This window comes from Apteryx mantelli, chromosome 6, assembly GCF_036417845.1.
Source record: "Apteryx mantelli isolate bAptMan1 chromosome 6, bAptMan1.hap1, whole genome shotgun sequence".
Classification (NCBI taxonomy): domain Eukaryota; kingdom Metazoa; phylum Chordata; class Aves; order Apterygiformes; family Apterygidae; genus Apteryx; species Apteryx mantelli.
Genome location: NC_089983.1, coordinates 28,386,964 through 28,412,105, shown reverse-complemented (window position 1 = coordinate 28,412,105; position 25,142 = coordinate 28,386,964). Strand labels below are relative to the sequence as shown.

The window sequence follows — 25,142 nt, the reverse complement described above, 5'->3', positions numbered from 1 at the left end:
CAAACTGCTGAGAAAGGATATACCCAAACATTCCTACTAACTTCTGTGGATCTATCAAAGAAATAAGCATCTACTAATAGGAAAATCAGTTTACAGCTTGGTGTTAAAAAAGGGTTTCCTGAAGGGTTTTCTTTTTCAAAAAGCTGTATGAAATGTTGGCTTAATATCTACAGAGTTGTTTCACTTTCTCTCTGTTATCTCTCTTCTCACTACATTGGGATTTGCCTTTTCCCCTTTGTTACCTGCAGATACAGGGTCCTCCCTTTCTCTCCACGATGAAAAGACAAGAATAACTCAGTGAAACTTACTATTTTTCGGTCTGTCCCATTTTGATAAGCACTCCAAATTTTATCTTGTGTTGTATCAGACCAAAAGATACGATCTGTGATTGAATCAAAATCAATAGCCACAATATTCCTCCCATCTCGAACCAGAGAATAAATACTGTGTGACTGAGAAGTGATGTTGTCTACAACAATTTGGTTACGGCTTGCCACTAGCAAGAGAAGATTTCCAGATTCTATCAAAGAAGAAAAAACAAAAATAAACCAATAAGCTATTCACCAGTAATTCTATAAGAAAAGTAACACTGAGTAATTTAACATGGCTTTATAGTGTCAAAGCTATTGTATCTAGATATAAACAGAATCTTCTGAAAGCAGAAAGTCAAATCAATTCCCAGACCAAGTTATTTTATCACATTCAGTCTGTCCATCCTGACCTTGGGATCTACCCTGAGTTTCTTCCATTCTTTCTCCATCATTTACTCCTTCTACCAGACCCTCCTTCCAGCCTCATGTCTGTGCACTGGGGCCTCTCCCTTCCAGTTTGTCCAGTTTGCCTCTGACATCCAGAGAAGCCACTACCAATTCCCAGCCCCCAACTCTGACTCCAAAGTTCCTTGTCTCACCAGCTACCCTACCCAATCTAGCTCTTCCTCCTTTTCAGTCAGGCTGCTCTCCTTTTTTCCCTTCAGACTGCCTGGGGGCCAGGGAGAAGAATAAAGACAGGAAAGACATAGGCTGCTGGGGTTATATTTCTCTGCAGAGGCTTATACGGGTAAGCAACTGTAAAGCAGCAACTGTAAAGACAATAGTCTCTGAGAAACTTCAAATTAGCAAGGGTGTGACCTATTTGGAAGTAAAATGCAAGAGTCTTCCACAGCCTGAAGATACTCCTAAATCAGGAAACCTGTGGTAACAAACTCTGCTATGGCTTCTACGTGCTACTAGTGTACTACAAAAGAGATACAGAGCAATGTCAGTGGTGGTTGCTCTTGAGAGATGAGTACAAGGCACAGTCACTAGTTAAGTCTTCTCAAAAGGCTGGGATTTATAAATTTTGTGGGCACTGAACTCTAAAATAAAGAGCAGATTTTAGCCTATAGGTAAAAGCTTACAGGTGCCTGACATTGCTTTTCTCCAGAATATTATTTTTCACCATGCCAGCGTTAAAAACTCAGTGTGTTACTTAATGGTTTTGTTTCAAGAAAGTAATAGTTACCAATTAACCCCTTAGCTGTCAGTTTTAATACTCAGATCATCTGCCATGAATGACTGTAAATGGCTGTTTGCATCAGCTCTTTCAAAAGATGACAATATGAAAATGGCAATGCTGGACATTTTCCAGACACTGTTGTCATTCTTCAGGTTTTGACATCTATGTTCCTTACCTGCAGCTTTACAAGTCCTCCCATTGGTTTCTAGAATGTAGCCGTCATCGCAGTAGCACCTAAAAGACCCTCTTTCATTGTAACAATGTTGACTACAAAAGCCAGGAGGGTCACATTCATTAATATCTTCACAGGTCTTGGAGTCATTTGCAAGCTGATATCCAACAGGACAGGTACACTGAGCTCCAAAGGGCCCTTGAATACATTCGTGAGTGCAGCCAGCATTATTGTCAGAGCAGCTCTCCTGATCTGAAATGGGGTTTGGGAAGGAAATAAGCATATATTTAACAAAAACTTCCCATGCTAAATTTAATACTTTGCAATTGCATTACAAGCCTAAAACTGCTGCCAGAATGTGACTGCACAAGCACCAATTATGCAATATGAGATTCCATTGGGGCTGATATTTAATGCAAAATACATACACACATATATACATAATGCACACAAAGGTATACAATAACAGAGTATTTACTGCTGAAACCCAGAAGAAGGGTGGGAATCCCAGAAGGCTGTCTGCTGAGTATTTATAACAAAATTTTCAAAACTAGCTAGAAGTATACAAATCCTTTACTGTACAGTTAAGAATCTAAAATAATATTAATAGACAATAATGCTTATAATCATACCTGGCTGGGGTTCATCTGAGAATGTGCATTGATTAAAGAGAAGAAGGAAGGAAAGAAAGAAAAGAGTTACACTTAAATCAATTCATAATCAACATAAATACAAATTGCGGCTACACATGAGCTTTTAGATTTTTTTTCATGATTCTTGAAGTTAGAAATTTAAAAGAAAATATTAAAAACTGAATCACATTTCATTTGAACTTAAGGCATACCACATTTAAGTGAATGTGTTTGGGAACACAAAGCTGATTTCTGCATTGCTATATAAAAACCTCTATACTGAAGTCAGTGAAAGTCATATATGAATTCAGAGCACAGGACTAGACACAGTTAATGAATTCATCATAGACATCATTGTGGTCTCCTCTCACTGCAAGCCAAGTGCAATTTCTTATTTGATCTCTAATTTCAGTGCGCTTTTAATTTCTGTTAGAAATGTTGCTGCATTAAATATAGTATGCTGAATACAGCTGGCTGTTGTTCTGACACTCAGCATACTCCATTTCTTTCTGAAGCCACAGCACATTGTAAGCTATTGTAGATGCTTAAACAGTAACTTACTGCACAATGGAGATTCATCTGCTCCATTAGGGCAATCGGCAGAATTATCACACACTTTGCTCAGATTCACACAGATACTGTGACCTGGACATTGCCACTGCCAGCTGGGGCACCGGAAGGGCTGAGTAGGGCAATCTCTCTCATCACTCATATCTCTGCAGTCGTTATCACCATCACAGATCCACGCCCGAGAGACACAGTTGCCATTGTCACAGCGGAAAAGGGATGGAGGACAGGTCCTGGCAGGACACCTATGATGTTCATCTGAACCATCTGCACAGTCAAGATGGCCATCACATTCCCAGGTAGCGGGAATACAATTGCCATCTGACTGACACTGGAATTCATGCTGGTGGCACATCCCTGGTGGTCTCGTAGCTAAAAGAATGACATTAAATGTTTTCAGTTTTAGATGGAGATGCAAAAACACAAGGTTCAGTTCACCTCTTGCATAAGTAATTTCAATACTATAAAGAACTGTGCCGCTTGTAAATCAGGCCAAAGACCCCCAATCAGTTCATCCACATGACATTTCAGAATCAGAAATGGATATAAGATTTTCATTTTTCTAACTACATATACTTCTTAATTTTACTTTTAAACCCTTAAAAATGAGGCGTCAAGTAACAGAAAACTTTAGGTGCAAAAGAAATACAGACTCTACTTTTTGCCAGAAAATCTGTTCTTGAGCTTTTATTTCAGCATTAATATACTTACAACAATCAGTCTCATCTGAGTGATCATTACAGTCAAAAACACCATCACACCGGTGGTAAGTACTGATACATTGGTCTCCACTTACACACTTAAACTGTGTGGCACTGCAGTTGTATACTGCAAAATAAAAGGCAGTATGTTAACTATTCACTTTATTTTACAGACTAGACTGCAACCAATTTTTCTAGAGGTACACAAGTCAGATGTGATATAAGGAGTCCAAGTTCCACTCAAGACCATGATTTCCCTAGGACACATAAAACGTAATGATCTTGGAATCCACAGAAAACTTGGAAGAAACAGGTCTCAGTCCTCTACAACCAGCCTAGAGATCAAAGGGTTTGCTACAAATGTGTAAATAAGCATCATAAACACAGGGTGGGGTTTTTTTCACAGATTTGTTTATTATGTATTCTACTATCTTGGAGCTGTCTCTTACGAGGTCAAACACCCTTCAGGGCGTGAATCTGAGGAAACACTAAAGAAACGTTCAACAAATGAAGTTATACTTACTGCAGTCATGCTCATCAGCACCATCTACACAGTCTTTGTCTCCATCACAGACATAGTATGGGTCAATACAGCGATGGTCAGGACACTGAAACTGCCCAAGTTCACAGGTACCTGTGAAAGCTGTTAAGAATGACAACAAACACTGCTGTGTTTCTTTTCTCTCTTCTGAAATCAGCATAATACAGAGAGTACAAAGACACTGTCACTAACTTGCAGCATGCAACGCAGCAGTTAGTAATCACATAAATTACAAGCACAGATTTTAGTATCAGGTAATTATTTATTCATATGCAGGCTAGAAGTCATGCAAAATAACTACACAATTCCAACCAGTGAGAAATAATCCCAAAGGAAATATACAGAGAAACTATGGTCTTATTTCACTGCAAAATAATTACAGATACTTCTGTGTAGAAACTTCCAGATTAGATTAGCTGACTACACCATTAGTCATTACTGAGATCACTCGCTAAGTGTTTAGAACATCTGGGCTTTAGTTGCTTGTTGCTGTAAATTGCAACATGTGAGATTTTGCAGCACCATGATTACAACTGTCACAGTTGCAGCTTATTTTTTCAAATGACTCTTCTGCATTCTGCTTGGCTCTGATAGTTCAAATTAGGTGAGTTTTCCACATCTTACAGACTACAAAATATTATTCTAACTTAGGTATCAGTTCTTTTTTCCTAATTTCATTTATCATTCTTATGCCCACAGAGACATACATACGTGTTTAAAAAACCAGACAGTTCTGATACTCACTGCAATTTTTTTCATCTGACCCATCACCACAGTCATTATCAGTATCACACAGCCAGATCCTAGGAATACACCGGTTATTGTCACAGGTGAACAGGCTTACAGGGCATGAAGTGGGTCCTTGTGTAGGGCAATGCAATTCATCACTGCCATCAAAACAGTCATTGTGTTTATCGCAATGCCAGCGACCTGGAATACACTGTCCACTGGCACACGTAAAGGCTGATGAAGCACAAGAACTGTCTAAACAAAAAACAAAATAGGAAGACATTTCTATAAGGATCTCCAAAACTTGCCTTCCCTGACAGTATATTCAATACACTTATGGAACGTCTAAAATATGCATCAAATTCTAAAATGCACATTGCTCAGAGTGAAAATATGCCAGTCATACCAACATGTGCCAGAACTGCATTACAACATTTTTTAAACTGCAATCAACAATAAAAAGTTACATTAAGTACTTCAAAACAATTTGAAGAACAAGAAAAATCACTTCTTCGAGTAGCCATTTGTTCTATACTTTCATTTTCCCCCCAAAACATCCTAGTTGTTCTAAAATAGCCAACTAATATGAGACAGATTTTATACCTTATTTGTATTAGTCTTATGCATTAAGGGACAGAATTTTATTAATATGTCCTATTTTCTTGTTTGCAACTTAAAAGCAAGAATTAACTCTGAAGAAACATGCACCAACTATGTCATAAAAGCCATTTTACAATTAAACCAGGAAATGAACCAATGTGCTTTTAATCTACTTGACTGTAAAAAACAAGAAACAACAAATAGTTCAGAAGTGTGCAAATATAATAACCAGAAAATTTCTATTTAGATGTTAGATGAAATAAAAGGTGCAGCTCTAATCTTAGAGGAAGGTTAGATAATGCATATGGTATTGTTATTTTTCTTATGCTATTTTTTAAATGTCCTCATTTTTATTCAATGCTTTTTTCATCCCCCATGCATCAAAATATGGCAAGTAACATTCCAATACCTTAGAAATTTACAATAACCTAAGAATAAGGGCAATTTTTTTCTTGAGAAGAGCAATTTTTGTGACTCAGTCAATTCATTTTTGAGAACTAGTTAGGTATGGATATTTTTGTGCATTCTTTACGACGCCAGTGTTGAATCCCCTGTTCCTATGTGCTGTCCAATTAATTTCAGAGCAATGCTTTTCCCAGATAAAAACTTCACAATTTATCCACAAACGCACAGCTAAAAATCTGGGTGATTATTCCAAGGAAATCAGACTGACCCATCAAACTTTCTGAACTTCAAGCAGCAAGTATTAACTGTAAATTACAGGGATTGCTTACTTAAAGAACCACAGTTTTGTTCATCACTGTTATCATGACAATCATCAACTCCATCACACTGATAGTGTCGAGGCACACATCTTCCATTGCCACAGGAAAATGAATATGAGCCACACTGCAAAGTTGGTGGCTCACTGGATGGATCTTCGACACATGTCAACTGATTTGAAGCCAGCTTCATGCCATACGGACAACCACAAACCCTCTGAAAATTAGGTACTGGAAAGCAGAAATGGCTGCAGTCTCCATTGGGGTTTGTTCCTCTATTACAGTAGTTAGAACCTTAAAAAGTGATAGAGCAGATCAACATATGCAGTACTGATAAGAGCTTGAAAACTATTAAAAATGCACAGTAAATGTAAAAGAACATTTTACAGAAAAATACTGTAACAAATTCTGGTTTTCCTCACACTGTAAAATAAGATCAAGTCCACTGACATTAAGAAAATCACTGTAGTAGTAACACGTCATAATCATGTCCCCCATTCTATATAATCTCCAACAACAGAAATGTCCAAGGAAGCCAACAACATACTACTAGCTTTGGTCCAACCCTGGCAGCTGCCTGGAAACAAGTACACTACAGCAAACAAGGCCCTTTGCCTCAGACGGGCTTGAGGATTTGACCAATATTTGGACACCAGAAAAGTAGTGAGCCTTAGCACACGGTTTGGTCACTTGTTTGACAAGTGCACTGGGTGTTTTACTAAATTAACTACAATATCAAATCTTCGGTTTAGATCATTACACACAGAGAGTTCAGCTGAGTAAAAAGAATAAAAAATTAGAGCCTTATGCATGGTGTCTACTTTAAGAATAGTGGTTTTATTAATAAATGTTTACCCAATTCTTCAAAATAAGTAGTTCAGTTTAACTAGAACTTCTACCAGAAAAAGAGAAATAGAAGGCTGTAATTGGTGATAAAATTACACAGAATACAATGAAATCATAATTTAATTTTACAAAGTTATTAAATAAAGTAACAGACGAAGTGGAGGAAAACTGCATGCAGTCCCAAAACATTGAAATACATCACCAATGACTGCAAGTGTCTCTGCTGCCTCCCCAGCATGTCACAACCATGATTCAGTAAAGCCATCTTTAAAATTGAGAGAGGAAACCTACTGTCCTAACATTTTATTTCTTATTCCCTACCTCACGTCTTTCATGCTTGCAACAAATGAGCTTACCTATTTGGGAATGAGCATCATATGCTTTAACATGCATAATGTTACTAATACCCCTCCTAATAATAGTCATTTCTCCTCCATCAGACTTCCTTACTCGAACTATTCCACCAAGTCTCCAATCAGTGAAATAGGCATAACCTGTTTTGAAAGACATTTAACACATAACAGTTACAGTGCAATATGATAGAAAAGGTCAAAACATCATGAGATAAAACTGTAGGGCTTTTCATGTAAATTTAGTAATTTTTCTCTATTTCCCGAAAAATAAGAAAGGACAGCACAAACTGACTTTTACCACTAACAAAGCAGAACTGAATCCTTCAGTCAGAAGCAAATCTAACTCAGAAAAAACATGCTATCTCAGATTCCTTTTATAGTGAGGTTTAACAGACCCTAGTGATATTTCAAGTTCTGAGAGAATTTTTAAAATCATTCCTTAAGACAACTTTCCAGAAAATATTTGAATATATTGAAGAGATTTTTGCATATCAAAAGGGGTCAGATGCTGATACCCTTCTTCATAGGCAACATAAATCTAATTATAAACTCTACGTGCATTTAATAAAATTCTCAAATGCTGATCACTGTTAGAAAGGTGATTTATCTTGTTTGTCTAGCTATTGCACAACCAGCCCATCCTGGAAGGTGTGATTCTTAGTACAGCGTATCTGCAGTGTTGCAGTAAAAGAGTTAACTGATCTGCCTCAAATGGTTTAAATTCAAATACGTATAAAAGCAAGCAGCACTAAATGTATCTCATTACGAAAGCTTTCAATAGTGATTTTTTTAAATGAGAAAAGCTGTCTTACAAAAACCATATTATTTTGTCTCACATATTCACACATCATGACATGAAAAAATTCTGGGATTGTAATAGATCATATTTTTCAATGCCAGACTTACCTCCAAAAATAGTAAGGCCAAATGGGTGAGTCATCTGAGTGATACGTTCAAGTGTTCGTCTGTCCAGGCCATCAAAGGTGCTATGCTCAATTTTATCAAAAAAGGCATCCACCCAGTACAGTCTTAGAGTACTAAAAATAATGAAAATGCCGTATCTCTTCAAATGACATATTATGATCATTAGGCAGGACTAACATTTTCTAAAACAATAATCTTAAATCTGTTAGGAGGCTGGGGGGGGGCGGGTGGGAAGGGAGGCAGAGGAAGATTTCTGAGAACTGAATTGAATTTTACAGGTTTTTCAACAAACTGAAAAATAAGGTCTTCAACGAGAGAGTGTCACAGTGCCAGTGCATATAATTTGACACAATTCCTTTATTTTTAATCCCTAACAGTTTAAAGGAAGAAACGCTTTTGCTCAGAAAGCTTCTCCATCTTCCCCCTGTATCATTCTTACCCCCAGTCAATGGCTAGGCCATTAGGCCAGCCTAGCGTTGTATTCACAATTGGCAAGGCACGGGAACCATCGCTCCAGGCTCTCATGATTTTAGCAGGACGGAACCAATCTGTCCAGAATATATACCTGAAAAGACACATGTCAGAAGACACAATAACTCACTAATATAATATATTTAACAGACCAAACACATGAGCGGCATCAACACTCTTATTCGTACCACATTTTCACAGATCTTAAAAAAATACAATTTTGTGTTGGTTCCTTCCTCAAGCAGTAGTGGTACTAACAGCATTTATCCTGTGTATAACAACTTCTGGTCTTTGGAAGTGGTTTGTTCCTTTAGACATAGTATGTCCATATCTGTGTTAAAACTGTTATGGTTTTAATGTAATTACTGTCAGGGAAGAAGAACCAAGCAAAAAGATGATACATCCTCCAGGTAATACTTGCAAATAAGCATGAATATTACAAAGAATTTTCTCTTGATCCTTTTGACTTATTCCTACAGACAAAGATCTGAGGCTAGTGTTAAGTAACTTTACAAGGCAGTGAACAAAAAAAAGTTAGGATCCCAAGGAACCAAGGTCAACACTATTCTTGAAAATATTCTCAGAAGATAGTGTATTTGGCCAGGTGATTGTTACTAAACATGAAAATTAAATATTCAAAAATAATTAAGAAATTCTGTAGTATGGTGTTAGGAAGCTGAAGTATACTGCAAAAGAAACACTGTTTTGGCATGGCCAAATGTTGGCCATACCAAAGTTACATTGAAGTTAAGTATTCCCATCAAAGAAAAAGAGCTGCTTCTTATGCATACAGAAACATATATTTTAAGGTCTGTGCCAAATAAAGACAACAGTATCTAATATGTTTCAGAATTGGTAATTCAGATAAAAAATAGAAGAACTATTTAGTATTCTGGGAACTGAAAGTGTATTAAAAGAAAGTTATGGTACTCTATCTTTTAACTACAAGGAACAGCTTTCTTGTCCACGTGATACAAACAAAGTTCTTTTGGCTGTTTATCTACAGACAAAAGTAAAAGACAAAAACAGGTGCTTTTAAAGATAATTCTTCTGGGTACTTCATTCACGCGGAATCTGCATCACTTTGCCCTCTCCTCTGGGTGTTGAATCCTGAGACAGAAAAAAAGAAAAAAAAGAAAAAAAGAACACAGAAGGGAGAAATGAAAAGAGATGGCATTTTGAAAAGGAACACAAATCCTACCAGAAATCCAGAGAGGAATGTAAATATAACCTCACCAATTTTGCTTAAACCATAGAATTGTTCATAGTGTTTCAAGCGAGAAGCAAAGTTAAACTTACCCGATAACAGGATGAACCACTATTGATCGAGGGTTATTTAAATTCTGAACAATAGCTCGTCTAGATTTATCTGCCAGCCTCATCACACTAATGCTCCTGTATCGAGGGTCTGTCCAGTATAGATTCTTTGAGATCCAGTCAAAGGCCAAATCTTCAACACCTTCCACTCTATTAGCTGTCAGGATTTCTCTTCCTAAAATTTACAACACACATGTAATGATTGTAAATGTTTAGGAACAGAGGAAATAGTATGAATGCATTATTCTGATCACAAAACTAGTGTTTTCCCTTGGTAAAAATGCTGCCTCTGTGCTACCTTAACATAATGTCTAAGGACAAAGTGTTCCAGGTGAAGGAGGTATATGATTCAGGAGCACAAACTCAACAGAAGAGAAACAAAGACTAGCCAAAGAAGAGCAGATAGAAATCTGTCACTCAGTTTTCACTGAAGGGAATTTTTTGAATGAAGGTCAGTAAGGACAGTGCATCTTTTGGTCCCTTAGTTACATCTTCCTCAGCATCTTCCTACTCTTTACACAGTGAAGGTCAGCTGTAGTCTACCATTACTCTGATCCAAGGCACCAAGCAAGCTCAGGAAGGCTATATGCTGACTTAATATACATTTGATCATTATTACAAATTAGACAGAAATATTCTTCACACTGCCACAAATGGAACTCCCAAAAATTTCATAGTTGTAATGTTCTTTTTCTATATTACAGTATGGGGACAAATATTGTGCTCTTCAGACAGGGAAATAAAAAAGAGAAACTAAATTTCATCCTACTGAAAGGCATAATAGTCTGGATGAACTGACTGATGCTGGCAAACACTTGTGGTGAGAAGTGCTACAAATAGTTCATTCCCAAGCACATTCAGCAGGTTTGTCAAAGAGCAGGAGAAACAGCCTGTGGATAGCAGAATCACAGTAAGATTTATTATTATTCAGTATCTGCATCTAAGAAATGCTTAGGAGTCTCAATAAGTGGGGCTTATTACTCATCACTGGGCACATCTATAATGGAAAGATGGGAGACAAAACAGAAAAAGAAATCGATCCGAGTGCATGCTTTGCACAAGTAAGGACTGCAGCAGTGTACTGCTATTCAGGAGAAACCTAGGCAAAATTTAAGTCAGCCGGTGCAGATGTTTTCAGGAAGTGAAAGGACCCTTGGCAACTTTGTATCTTTTTAAGCTTTTGTAAAAGACATGTTTCCTAATGCCCTGAATACAAGCTGAACAAACATTTCTGTCAAACATTTCCCAGATTACTGAAAATTTTCTGCATATCTTGGGATGTGACTTTTTCTACTGCTTTTTAAAAATACATATTCTACTCGCCTTACCACAATTACTCCACACTTCTTAACAATGCTTCTCACCTGAACCATCAGTTTTCTGTTTATAGATTATGTCTTTACTTGTGTCTGAAAAAAATATGGTGTCATCCTGAGCACAGAAGTCAATTCCAACAAAGTATGAAGGGCTCCCTGTTATGGGGATGATCACATCTTCCTGGGTGGAGAGATTGAATGGGATTCCCCGCACCGCCAGCTGGGATGAAAAGAGCAGGAACTGCTGCACAGCTGCAAAAGAAAAAAACAAACACAGCCTTTGTTTATTTACAGGATCAGACAGGTGAGCATTAACTATAAAGCTTTATTTTCCTTTGGCAACACTAATATCCTGGAAATAGAAAGAATGGGAGAGAACAAACAAAAATGAATTTAAATATAAAAGGACCTAAAAAACAAACCAGAAGAAAAAGAAAGCCTAACCCAGAATATTAGGTGATGCGGCCATGTCTTCCTCTTGTATTACTACTGTGATCCTAATGACCCTTTACAGAAAACATTATCCCTGTGAAAACAGCAATATTGTTCCGTGCTGACCTCTTTACAAATTATCTGTACAAAAATTAACTTATGGGCTTTATGGAACCTCCATATAACCAGACCATAACTGAGCTGGCAATAAGTATAGCTGCATGGTCAAATAGTAAAGTACAGAGACAACATATTCAGCTTAATTTGCCAGTAGATATACATGGTAAACCCTCCATCAGTGACAATTCTGCACGCCAACAGGAAGCAGCAGATTGCTGATGGAAGCACACAACCCCAAGACTGAATCTGGTATTCTTGCCAAATGTGTTCAACAGGAGAAAGACCAAACTATTCTGGACGTTACTCTTACAGGTGACCAGGGGTTACATGTTCAAAATAATGCAAAATCTGCACATTAGCAAGCATCCATGGAATCATACAACTGTCTAGACATATTCCATGTCTAACTTTTTTAAATGCTCATAGAAGGTGGTGAGTTTAAGATGTTGCAGCTTGAAATGAACAATGGCTGAAATGACTATATCTAGAGCCGTCAACAAGAGTTGTGAAGAAAAACATGAATGTCTTGGCCACAATGCTATTGAAGAGAGAAAGGAGGTTCTAGAAATAACTCTTTTCTAAAGCTAATGGAATAGTGCTACTTCCAACAACAATAAGGCATTTTCTTACCAACACAGTGCCGTCCATCTACATGTAGGTCAAAGCCCAGTATACATCTACAGCGATAACCTAGTCCATCATTATCTGTTTTGTGGCTGAGAACACAGATCTGTTCACATCCCCCATTATTACTTCCGCAAGGATTTCTTACTGGAAAATAGTATGGATAGGATTAAATCTTCATCTGTTAACCTAATGGCATCATTTTTTTGATTCTTCAGGATTTTTTTCAGCATCCACAATAAATCATACAGACCCCTGTGGGAGCTGCATCACACAGAAATCATAGAACACCAGTTCAATCCTGGAATGCACTGAAGTCCCAGTAGAGCTAAGCAGCGTTCTAGGGGTTCAGCACTGTCCAGAGATACTCAGCACGTAGCCTGGAGCCCATAGCTGGGCTATAGTTTTTTGCATACATACATACTTCATAAATATATCTCACAAACAATACATTCAACTGTTAACATTTTCCAACTACTCCCTCATTGTAGCAGGGAGGAAGGAAAGTCTGAAACTGCTTATAAGCACAGATTTGACTCTTCCAAATATCAACACATTTAGTAAGCCCTGCTTTTAAATGTTGTATTTGACAGTTTGTTAGCTGCAGGAGCTGGATGAAAGCACTGTGTGATAAAAATCAGTCCTATAAATTTATGCATCATAGTTATCACTTCTTTAGAGAAAACATAACAGTCTCGTATGGTTTTTACCCAACTCTAGGTAAGATAATTCCTAAACCTCCCTTAATAATCTGTTGCCTTACCATATGGCTGCCTGGCAGCATGGTAAACAGTCACTCCATAAGGTCTTAGTGAAGACTGGTAGATCACTTGAGGGTTAGATTCTGAAAACTTGTTAGCTTTCACCACTGCCATTTTGGTCCAATCAGTGAAATAAACACTATGTTCAAATAAAGTTATTCCATATGGATGAGGAATCAGTGAGCCTCCATGAGCTATTGTTCTCCTGTTATAAAGATGTTTTATAAATTATTTACAAAATATTATCTAGAAAACAACTTCATTTTGATATCAGAGGAAAATATACAGGATTATTAATTCATTCATTAGCTTCTGCTTCTATTAGAGATAGAAGCAGCCAAAGCACAAATGGAAAAGGTAAAATCTAACAAAAGACATAAAGCTAAACATACATACAGCAGTGAAAATGGACAGATCAGAAATGTTAGAAATTTCCCAGAAAAAACAGGCCAATACACAGTGAATAAAGAAGAGGAATCAAAAATGGAAAACAAAAACAATTCAGTGAGAGAAAAATAGAGAGAGAGGCCAAAGAGAGGAAATCAAAGACATCTGTAAAAATTCAAAATATTTAAGAAGCCTTGAATGTAAAAAATTTATGGTTGCACTAAGTTTAAAAAAAAAAAAAAAAAACAAACAAACATTGTCTGCAGAAACAGACAAAGACGTATGGAACAAAGACAACAGAGGCCTGAACCAATCACCCATGAAAAACTGAAGAAAATCAAATGATAATAAATTGTATCTATTCTATGCAAGAAATTACAACAATATTTTTGGATGAATATTAGGAGATAAAGACAGACTTCAAGGAGATAAAGCAAGTCCTCAGACAAAACATTTCAATACACTACGATATTATTCTCTTGGCATCATGAAGGAAGGTCTACAAATCAGTTGAATTCTACACCTCTGACAGCTTCCAGAGTGATTAAGATGTATGCTGCAGGCATTGGAGATGTGACACAAGAGGACATAAATTTTGTTTTAAAACTGTTTGCAGACCATGTCATTGATTCTTGCACACTTGTACCACTTTTACCTTAAAGTAAGATTTTTGGTGTTGCAATAACTGCTAAGTTTTTATCTCCAAAAGCCAAAGGTTTTTCTAAACACCTGACATTCTTGCAATACCAAACCCTGAAAACAGCCTTGAAAAATACAGAAAAGGAGTAAATTGAAGGTACCATTTTTATAAAAAATGTTCTCTTGTAAGTGAAAGAATACATTGAGCAAAAAATTTGTCAACTGAGCAAAGGACTGTTTTTCAAGACAATATGTAAGAGGTAAGTAGAGAGTGAACAGTTGTTCTCTTGTCATTGAGTAACAGAGACTGTAATCACAGATGCAGAGAAATAAGCAGGCTTCTAAACACTATACTTTATGCAGTAGTCCCATAAAAATGCAACAACTCTTTTCCTGAACGCTTTCATATAGAAAGTGATAGAGTTTCTCTGGCATCACAACAGTGTAAGTGATAACTTAATTTCTAACAGTGAAGATTTATAATGAGGTTTAAAGTGTTGTAAAAAGAGCAAAACCCAAAGCACTTAATATCCATTACACAATGGGGTGTTTAGGAGATGAACGTTTTAAATAAATTCAAGAAAACAATGTAAAAAAGGGATGCGGGAAGACAATACATACTCTTCAAATATAATAAAAAGCAAACACTATCAAAATGTATATTATAGTGGTGGGCTATATAAAATAGTACATTTGTTAAAAGAAGTGCAATAGGTAATTCAAGGTAAAAACAGGACAAAAGATAATGGAGGAATTAAGGATTTTCTAAAAGTAGTAAGACACCATATACATTAACATGTATCACTTTCAAGTTATGTTGTAATTTTGGTCTTTTATGAATCTCATTTTATTAGACAAGTCTTCCTTTGAACTAGATATGGTAAAAACAGTATACCTGTAAGAAATAACATGGAATAATATTTCTCCTACCTTTGAAGCCCATCATAAGTTACAGTCTCAATGTAGTCAAAGCGGCTGTCAACCCAGTAAAGCCTCTTTGATACAATATCCAGTGTTATTCCAGCAGGCCAGCCTAATTTTGTTTTTATCAAATCCTGTCGGTTTGTACCATCCATGAAGGCCCTTTCTACTTTAGGATCACCAGAAAGACTATCCCAGTCTGAGAAAAATAAGTAACTATAAAGGAAAAAAAAAAGTCCCATGTTTCTTAAGATTTTACAAAAAAGCCACATCTTACATGGAATTTGCAAACTGTTTCATTATTTAAAACCAGCATACTTGCAGGACAGAGCTTGATTTTCAGTCGGCATACAGCAAAAACACATTTTATGCCTCCTGCCAAAGAATTGGCCTGCTTTTTCTATTATAGAACAAATCTAGCAAGAATTATGCTTTCACCCAAAAGACCTCAGACACTTTGGGTGTTCTTCGTAAAATACAGACTTAAGCCAATTGCCAGAAATAAACCAGTGACAAACACAGGTGTCTTGAAAGTAGCATTTGTCACTATAAAGTGCATGAAACTCTTCTTTGCATCCTCTGAGGAACCAAGTTTTCATGGCTCATATCCATTTCTGGAGCTCATATATATTTCTGAAGAGTGGGGAAACACTAACTTCTCAGGCTTTACCCCACTGCTTTATTTCATATAGCAGGATGTCTGTGGATGGTATCACAACAGAAATCTTTCAAGATAACTTCTACTCTTGGTTGCAGTCCCACAGTTCCCCTGTTTTCAAAGGCAGCTGCTCATGCACATACAACTCCAGCCATAAAACAGATTCTTAACTCTGGGAATAAAAGCATCGCACAGCCCTGCCATAGCAAACAATTTAAGGTGCAGAAAAGTATATGTAAATGTGCAAACCATTTTAGACTTCGATTCCAAAGACCACCCTGAGCTATTTCTTACTTTGCTTTCTTTTGCATGTGAATAAAGGAATTTCTGACATCTTTTGCCATTATTTCACAGAATTACTCACCCAACAGTTGGATCAAGTGCTATTCCTCTAGGATTTCCCAGATTTTCAGCAATAAGAGTGACACGGTTTGTTCCATCCAAGTTAACCATATCTATTCTGTTCACACTAGTCTCGACCACATATAATTTATTGTTAACCCAATCCACTGCCAGATTTTCAGGTGTGTCCACTGAAACATTTAAAACTTCTTGGATTTCAGAGCCATCAATATTTATGGAAAAAACCTGAAAACAATACAAATATTGACACTACTCACAAGATGTTTTGCTAATCATATGAGTCATGTGGCACCTGCCCTTTATCATCACACTGAGCACAGGTCCACAACTGACCTTTAGATATGACCAGGTTACCCACTAAGCTATTCCCTGGCTTGACTTTTTGCAAAAATTTGGAAACAAATGCAAAAAATCCGGGGAGCTTATCTTCCACTATCATTTCTGCAAAATAGACAAGGTAACAGACTGAAACAGCCTTGTGCTTTCACAGACATGGCACATTGCTGGATTAAAAAAAAAGACAAAGTAAAGGTATCTTGCTTTTCTGGAACCTTGTGAAAAACAGTATTTTCACTAATTTAAAACAAATGAACATGCTTTAGCAAAGCACTAATCAGTGTCCAGAAACAAGAGGGGGAGCTCTTACCACACCAGCCATGGAGGGGAAATTGCAAGGAAAATTTACTTCGCAAATTGAAGAAAGGAAAGGAAAATTCTTTCTTAACAGAAAGGAGAAGACCCAGCATTGTTTTTGTTCTCCTTTACTTAGGCCCAATTTTAAAAGCATCATGCTCAAGGAGAAATAGCATTGTTATCTTAAAAGGAAGCTCACAGCTACATGAAGCAAATACTATAAATGCGATAATTCTATAATACGCAATAATCATGTAATTATGACACTGTGTAATATAAGAAATTAGGAATGATTATCCTTTTTGGAACAACAGTATGAGGTTTAAAATGTATTTAAATGAAATTACAGGTCACCACAAGTAAATATACGCAAGAAAAAGAAGAGCTGAAATGGTCATGTAATTTTTATTATTACCTGGGCCTGAAGAATATTTATCTAGCAAACCATCTAATCATCTATTCTGTTTTTCGGAAACCTTGTGACAGAAGAGTTTATGGGCATTAAGTTAGCAGACAGTACACTAAATGAGATAAGGACGATACAGAATATAACCTGTAATTTTATTTTTTAGTTTACCTCTTATTCTTAAAAAAAAGAAGACAACCAAAAGAATCTTAATAATATACTTATTATAAGACATAAGGGTGGAGATACTCATCATAGATGAATATTCTTATTGCTGTTGCTTTGTTCTAGGTGTTCTAATTATGACTGAATTAGACTAATTAATCCTAATTAATTAAATAGGATTTAGCTGCATTGGGGCAGATAAAAAGGCACTCCTAGCCACGTGGGGTATGCAGTGGAAAAACCCGTATTACTTTTTATTTCCATCTTCTACAGAGACAGTATAAATCTCCTTTCTCATGAAAGTTCAGATTTGACCCTGATTTAATTCAACCATTGTCAATGCAATTACAACAATGGGAACCTACTGCAGTAAAAATGAGAATACCAGAATTGTGAACAAATCAAAAACTGCATGGACGAATACTGTCCTACTTGATGGCCATGCAGAACTTTTCCACTAAAATCAACACGGCTCTGCAGTGGAACTACTAGTTTGCAGTTTACGCATAGGTTCATAATGACAGTGATGCCAAATTCATCTCTATATGGTGCCAGCAGGAAGCAGGCCATGGCTTCTCCTTTTCTCTGCATGACGATCAACATGGAGTTTCTGGAGTTTCAGCATTTGACCTGGGACTTCTTTTTGTTTCACTGAAGTTGGGCAGAAAAGGTTAAGTCAAACTTTTCAATGGGTCTCCAGACTGATTTTTGAAAATTACTCTGTTTTACCCTACTTTGAATCTAAAATATTTCCTCTTTAAAAAAAAAGTAACAAAATATTCACTCATTACACAAAATACTGTCAATATTTGTTATCCAAGCTCAATTACAGTGCCATTTGGAGCATATGAAGAAATCTGATTTTTATCATCTTGGAAGGCAGACAGGTTTTACATTTTAAATGATCATGTTTCAAAAAATTACCAAGAAAAATTTGTCCGGTTTTCAAAGAATGTCTACTATTTCTCTTAATTAGTCTTTTGGACTCCATCTCAAATAAAATTAAAAGTTGTTCAAGACATTCCCATCTAAAAGCATTCTTTGTTTAATATGTCACATGTAATAGTATAGCTTGAAAAACGCAGTCATTAACATAAAACATTTCAAGGACCTTTTTTGTTAGAAAACAAAAATACAGTCAGGTTCTGCTCTCAAAAATGAAAGGCTATCAACACATTCTGCTCCTGGCTGTTCTCTACTTCCACATACACAAAAAAAAAAAACATTCTTCTTGAAATTTCTACCCACCTTATCTTGTACCGTATCAGTCCAAAAGATTCTGTGCAGGTAAAAGTGAAAGTCCACTCCAACTGCAACTCCACGATTCTGCGACTGTACCAAAGTACGAAAACTTCTTCCATGAAGATCTCCAATCAATAAATCACGGCCATTGGAAAAAATAATTGATGCAACACCAGCTGAAAGCAAGGATGACAAAGATATAATTACTCTGTAATCAAGCTATTATGCCATTGAAACGTTTACACACTATGTACTGAACACAAAGGTTTAAACAGATGCTCAGGCTACAAACTATATAAATCTTTTTGTGTGTACTTACTTGCTTTGATTTGTCTTGCAAGTTGCACCACAGCATTCACCTTGGAAAATCCACTCTTTTAAATACTGAATGTTAATGGTGATTGTCAGACTGGTTTACAGTCTTGGAGCAAGCCAGGCAGGAATATATATTTAAAACTCTGCTGGGTAAAACTTTTACAAAACCTCTGTGCATCTATACTCCAGAAGACGACTTCTCATTCCTTTCTATTTCCTTGCTCTATCTCCTTTAATCAAAGTATAATCTTTCATAAGATTTTTCTGCCCTATGAGATTCAGATATTCTTTGCTTCTAGCATACAGACCATCTTCCTTATCTTTTTATGTACCACTCTATCCTATCTTCTTCATTCTCTGATCTCATCAGATCTTTGCTGTATCTTACCATAGCAGAGAGACTCCAGTAAGTCTTTGAAGGAAAGCTCACTTTCAAAGTAGGTGCCTGTTGACAGGCCTAATGCATGTCTGAGAAGAATATATTAAAGTCCAAATTCTATTCATCTCTCCAATTAAAGTAAAAATGAATCCAGGGAAAATGATTTAGAGCAGGTAGGAACTCCACAACAGTATGATAACAAAATCTACACTCTACAAACAACCCACTGGCTCAAAAGTCACAATCAGTTTGAATGGAAAGCTTTTCATGAAAGATACAGAGCTTTTCAAGAACCAGAATAATCTTTCCTAGTGCTGGCATATCCTATGTATGTCTAATACAGTCAAGCATACTTCATTAACTCCAAAAATTTCATATTTTTGAGAACATGCTTAGAAAATTGCAAGATGACAACTGCTCTGTAGAAGTGGTTGAAGAAGGAGGGAAGGGGGAGGGAACTGGGCAGTTCATGCTTTGCACAGAAGCAAGACTGCTAATCAGCTATGTCAGGCAGGGATTCCCATTCCCCCTGAGTTCCTGTAGGCAGGAACACCTGCCTCACACAAAAGCCCGTTAGGTGATTACATCTCCACAAAGAACGGCTTCCCAGCGCCTGCTGTCAGAACAGAGCATGAGGTGAACAACCAGGACCAGTTGCCTGCTGTTGATGGGGAACCACACTCTGTGTGAGGCAAGCGTTCTTGCAGAGTTCATGCTCTGGGAACTAGAAGCCGTGCTTTCTCTCACAGGCAAGCGTCTGAGCTCACAATTCAGCAAAACCTTCCTCTTGCATGGCACAGTTCTAAGAAAAGCGAGGTTTCCTGACTTCTTGCTCCCACTGAGTTCCCCAGTCAGCAGGCCAGGAAACTGCCTGCCACAGGAGCAAGAATTCCTCTCTATAAAGGGGGGCTCTAGTGAGGAGCTCCCAGCTCAGGGGCAGTTGGGAATGTTGAGAGAGAGCTGGAGCCCAAGAGCCACAGTTCTGGGGAGAGAAAGCCCTGCTGAGCCAGCCAGCTCCACCAGCCTGCAGACCCCAGCACACGCAGAGTCTCTTGTTGATATCTACTGATCTGAATGCTGTTCTGACCGCAAGACCCTAGTGACTGAGTTGAGTTAAAATCACAGTAATATAGCATAACCCTGCAAACTGCCCCACCTTCAGCGCTACCTACTCTAAGTCCAACAGCAGTAAGAGACTCTTGCACTGCTGCACACTAACCCGAAGTGTTGGCTCGACAGTGCCGATGATTCTCTAGGACATAACCTTCCACACAGTGGCACTGGTGATGTCCCACACGATCTTCACACAGCTGGTCACAGACACCCCACATTTTGCAGTCATCAAAATCTGTTAAGTGAATAAGGCATACTTATAAATAATGCTCTGCATAAAAGGGATGTCATCATACTTGGCAAGCTACAGATTCGTCCTCTCTGCTTGCTTTATATCTGTTTGCAAATGTATGGCAATGGGAAAGGAGGTTTTTGTAGCTTTTTTCACAAATGTTTCAATTTTTTTCTTCTGGAAAAGAAAACAACCAGTATCTGCTGCTCAGTGACCTGCCCAATAAAAAACAAAATTGTAAGGAGAGGAGGAAAAAATCATTTAAGGGAAGGGATGTCATTGTCTACTTTCCACAACACAGAACACGTCTATGTAGTATTCTTGCTGCAGCAGACACAAGTACACTTTGTACACAAACACACCTGGCTGGATTTAAGCCCACTCTGAACCAGAGCCATATCTATACGTTAGTACAGTACTGAGCTCAAGCTAATAAGCCTGCTAAAAGGCAGTGTTTATTAGCTTCGACTCAGTACCATGCTAACACAGGTGTCTGATTTCCAATTAACGGTTGGCTGCAGACCAGACAGCACAAAGTAGAAACAAAGAAGTTCACTTGAGCATGCAGAATATCATATAGGTGTAGTCTGCAGCTAGGAAAACCCAGCAAGTTCTGAGATGTGCTCTATAAGAAATTTCCTGGGTTGCTGCAGAATATTTTAGTCCCAAAATTATAAACCATCTAACTAGTCTCCTTTAAAAAAAAAAAAAAGGATTTTTTAAAAACTAACTTAAAAAAGAAACAACAGATCTAAGCACTCTGGTGTCTCATCCCATCCATGTTTATTTACAATCCAGGAGATATCCAACACGAACTTAGACATGGTTTTGACATTAAAAAGTTTAAACTCCTTCACTTGAAAACCTGTGAGCACAATTGGTACCACATTACATTGCTGGAAACCTGCAATTCTACTGTTAATCCAGAAGAGGAGAAAATGAGATCTCAAATATTCTTCTTACTAGCACTTCTGGTTTTAAACATTTGTGGACACAAAAGTGAAAATGAAGTGTTTCCTAGACAGTACATTTTGGTATTGAAAGGATGTTATTCTCAGTAGCTTTCCAGCTTCCATATATTTTAAAACCATCAGTATACAGTGAGCCAGAAGCAAACAAGGAGAATAAAAATTGAAAAGATTATGGTTTTGAAAAGTAATACACTCTGCTAACACTATAGCTTAATTCTTCTGGCTTTAAACCAATAAAATTCATTTAAACTAAGATCTGGAAGTATATACTACTGACTGTGAGCCATTTCCTGATGACAAGTCTTTTCCTCCCACGACAGAAATATCCTTAGATCTCTGCAAAATCAAAATACATTGATTCAGATTTTCAAGCCAGACTCAGACAGCTGGGCTTACAGGGCAGTGAGGGAGAATAACAAAAGAGTCACCGAAAATACACCAGGTTGGCAAATGGGTCCTTCCTGCATCAGAGTGAAAGAACAGAGTAAATTCTGGAGGAATTCTGGAGTCAGGACACTGATTCCTCCTAAGAGCGTCCCTGGTGTCACTGCAGCTCATATAGCACTGGGCCACCCAGCACCCTCAAAAATACAGAAGTCTCATGAGAGACTGAGCACCTTGAATACTGTTAGTAGCACACACACACCATACGTTGGGTTGAAAAAACATCCAAGAAATTAGGTAAGTATCTGTGAGGCAGTACTAAACTCCATGATTCTGAAGTTACTGCATTTTCAGTTACTGAGAGAAATTGTTTTTACTACCAAAGGTGTGTGTATCCAATTTACAGCAGCTACAGAATAAAAATGCAGTGCCAGAATACCTCACTTACTTTTACATTCTAGCAAACTGTCTTCATTTACATGTAAATAATGTACACACTGATACATCACAGGATATACAGCCATTCCACAGTGCAAACATAAAGCACCCTTTTAATGTGCAATGAATTACAGCCTTCATATATAGTCACTTCCAAGAAGTACCGAACACTGATATCATTAACTGATTTTTCAGGCATACAGCAACACACATCCCTGGAGGTAACCACTTAAAGACCTTTAACACAGACTTCAAAATAAAGTAGCCATCCAAGAGTAAATATTTTTAAACATCATCATGCTCTCACCATGTCTTTAATGGTCTTACTGAGCAAGACCTTTATGACCTCTCTGTGACTTGTTTCTATCTCACCAAGCTGACATCGTATCATACTGACATTCCAGTTTTATTCTTTTTCTGACTCTTGAGATTTTGCTGACTCTTCCATTTTATTTTTTTGCTGTATATCCAATCACTTAGAACTTACTCATGTTCCTGGAATCCAAAGCTTCTCAATGAGCTGTGAGAAGATACTGGGTATCTGCAATCACTGTACTTTACTTACCAATGCAAGTACGACTGTCATTGCTACTTATTATATATCCTGCAGGGCAGTAACACATCCCTCCCGATGGTGAAGAATGACAGCGATACTGGCAGCTCAGGGCAGCACAGTGTGATATGTCTAAAAAGGAAATGAAAAAGTTCAGAAATATCATTACACCGATTACCAGTAGAACCTTTGCCTTACTAACAGCTACAAAGCTATGGTCTTTTCTATGATGAATATACAATTTAAGGAACAGCTTCTTAAAACAAATGATGGCTAAAGTTCCACAAAATCATGTGTGCTTACATACACGCAGTCAAGGAAACGGAAGACAGAAGTAAGATTAATGTTAATAACAGGTTTTGAGAATGTAGTTAATGGATAAGAATCAGTCTCATATGAACAGCTATAAAGTACCACCACTGGTAAGAACGCCACGTAAACAGCTGCAGAGAAGAAGCCATCTGCAACGCACAGTACATTTTTCTGGTTCCACAAGACCTACTTGTGCACCACACATCCTTGAGCTCCATCTATTGGAATATAACCTCATCGTTTACTTTTCATGCAGAAAAAAATAACCTACTGTATTATATTAAGATGAATATCTATATTATTCCAATATATTGGAATATATTGACTGGGCTGTGCCCATGGAGAAACTCTTCTTTACTCTTTACTTCTCTATTTCTTCACCACTCCTTCCTCTCCTTGTGTTACTGCCTAATGAACAGTTCAGTGACAGGTGATCAAATATGATTGTAGAGCTGCTGCTGACTTCCTCCTCCTTCCTTTCCATCTTCCTTTTCCCAACACTTTTTCTTGTTAAACACTTCTTTTACAGCCTACATCTGATGTTACAACAATACCACTCAGTAGAGGTAAGAGGCACTTCTCCATAATAAGGTTTAAATGCCTATTATTTTTTTCCTCTCCTCCTATTCCAAAGATTTTTTAATAGGAATATTCATCTTCATAGAATTTGAAAATTTAAAATACCCTGGGCCTGATTCTCAGGGGAATTAACATTCATAAGAGTGAAATTAGCAGGAATTATGCATGTTCATTGCTTCCAACAGAGAAAACCCAGTATATGCCAACTGAAGAACCAGATATCAAAGCTGAAAAGAGAATTTTGAAAACTCTAACTTAAGTGACTTGGCCAAGGCCCAGGATACACAAATTCAGTCCTGTGTTCTGATTATTATACAACAGTCCTTCTTGCTCATAAAAAGGAAAAACCACAGATTTTTAAACTAAAAAGGCACAGCGACCATTTTTCCCTGCCTTCCTGAATACATTTGGGGATAAGGAAAGGGAATTAAAATCCTTATTTGTGAAACTTCATATATGGATTTCCAAAGGAATGGTCTGTTCACAGCAGACACGCCTTTTTCAGGCAATCCAGTCAGAACAGTGCCAATAAAAATAGTGAGTTTCAAAATTTTCAATGTTGTTTAGGAGACAAGAAAGAAACGTATATATGGATGTATCTGCTATTCCATCCATGTATGCTATTGATTCTAATACTAACTGCAATGTCTGCCCGCAGTGACATTAGTTTCATCTTCTCCTGCGGGACAGTCCGCAGCCCCGTCACACACTTTCCCGATTGGAATGCAGCGCCCTGAGCCAGGGCAGGCCCACTCTCCCGGATAGCATTCGTGGCGGCCACTTTCTGTGGAAAAGAGAAACAAGAATAACTGAGGAGTATGCGTCAAATAATACTTAGAACTTCTTCCCTAAAAGCTTCCCAGAGCATCTCTATCCTTTATTATTCTGTTTCTGGTTCTTACACACAGCTGGGAAAGACTATACAAAAAACATCTTCCATTCTTCCTTGTCATGATCTTTCTTTTTCCTTCAAACTGCAGTGCAAACAATACTCATGCAGACACATGAATACCTTTCATTTTCCCTGCTTAGAAACAGTAAAACCATTTAGCTTTTGACTATCTGGTGCACCAGAAACAGAACAATAGTTTTGTGGTTTCAAAACATGCTAGCAAAGGATCTCTGGA

The 25,142-nt window shown here is 37.4% G+C and overlaps 1 protein-coding gene across 1 annotated transcript in view; it reads right to left on the bottom strand.

The window, feature by feature from the left end:
* The window catches only part of LRP2 (LDL receptor related protein 2), a 129,873-nt gene that overhangs the window by 72,175 nt on the left and 32,556 nt on the right, over positions 1 to 25,142 (bottom strand). The window contains exons 8-28 of the mRNA XM_067299102.1: positions 24,656 to 24,799; positions 23,137 to 23,256; positions 20,653 to 20,781; positions 18,746 to 18,915; positions 16,295 to 16,518; positions 15,282 to 15,488; positions 13,328 to 13,530; positions 12,571 to 12,711; positions 11,437 to 11,640; positions 10,055 to 10,247; positions 8,724 to 8,849; positions 8,267 to 8,397; positions 7,364 to 7,501; positions 6,174 to 6,455; positions 4,855 to 5,094; positions 4,093 to 4,212; positions 3,580 to 3,696; positions 2,863 to 3,240; positions 2,302 to 2,316; positions 1,673 to 1,921; positions 309 to 520 (exon numbers count right to left, since the gene is read on the bottom strand). Coding sequence (XP_067155203.1) covers positions 309 to 520; positions 1,673 to 1,921; positions 2,302 to 2,316; positions 2,863 to 3,240; positions 3,580 to 3,696; positions 4,093 to 4,212; positions 4,855 to 5,094; positions 6,174 to 6,455; positions 7,364 to 7,501; positions 8,267 to 8,397; positions 8,724 to 8,849; positions 10,055 to 10,247; positions 11,437 to 11,640; positions 12,571 to 12,711; positions 13,328 to 13,530; positions 15,282 to 15,488; positions 16,295 to 16,518; positions 18,746 to 18,915; positions 20,653 to 20,781; positions 23,137 to 23,256; positions 24,656 to 24,799 — 3,743 coding nt within the window. The remainder of the gene's footprint in view (positions 1 to 308; positions 521 to 1,672; positions 1,922 to 2,301; positions 2,317 to 2,862; positions 3,241 to 3,579; positions 3,697 to 4,092; positions 4,213 to 4,854; positions 5,095 to 6,173; positions 6,456 to 7,363; positions 7,502 to 8,266; positions 8,398 to 8,723; positions 8,850 to 10,054; positions 10,248 to 11,436; positions 11,641 to 12,570; positions 12,712 to 13,327; positions 13,531 to 15,281; positions 15,489 to 16,294; positions 16,519 to 18,745; positions 18,916 to 20,652; positions 20,782 to 23,136; positions 23,257 to 24,655; positions 24,800 to 25,142) is intronic.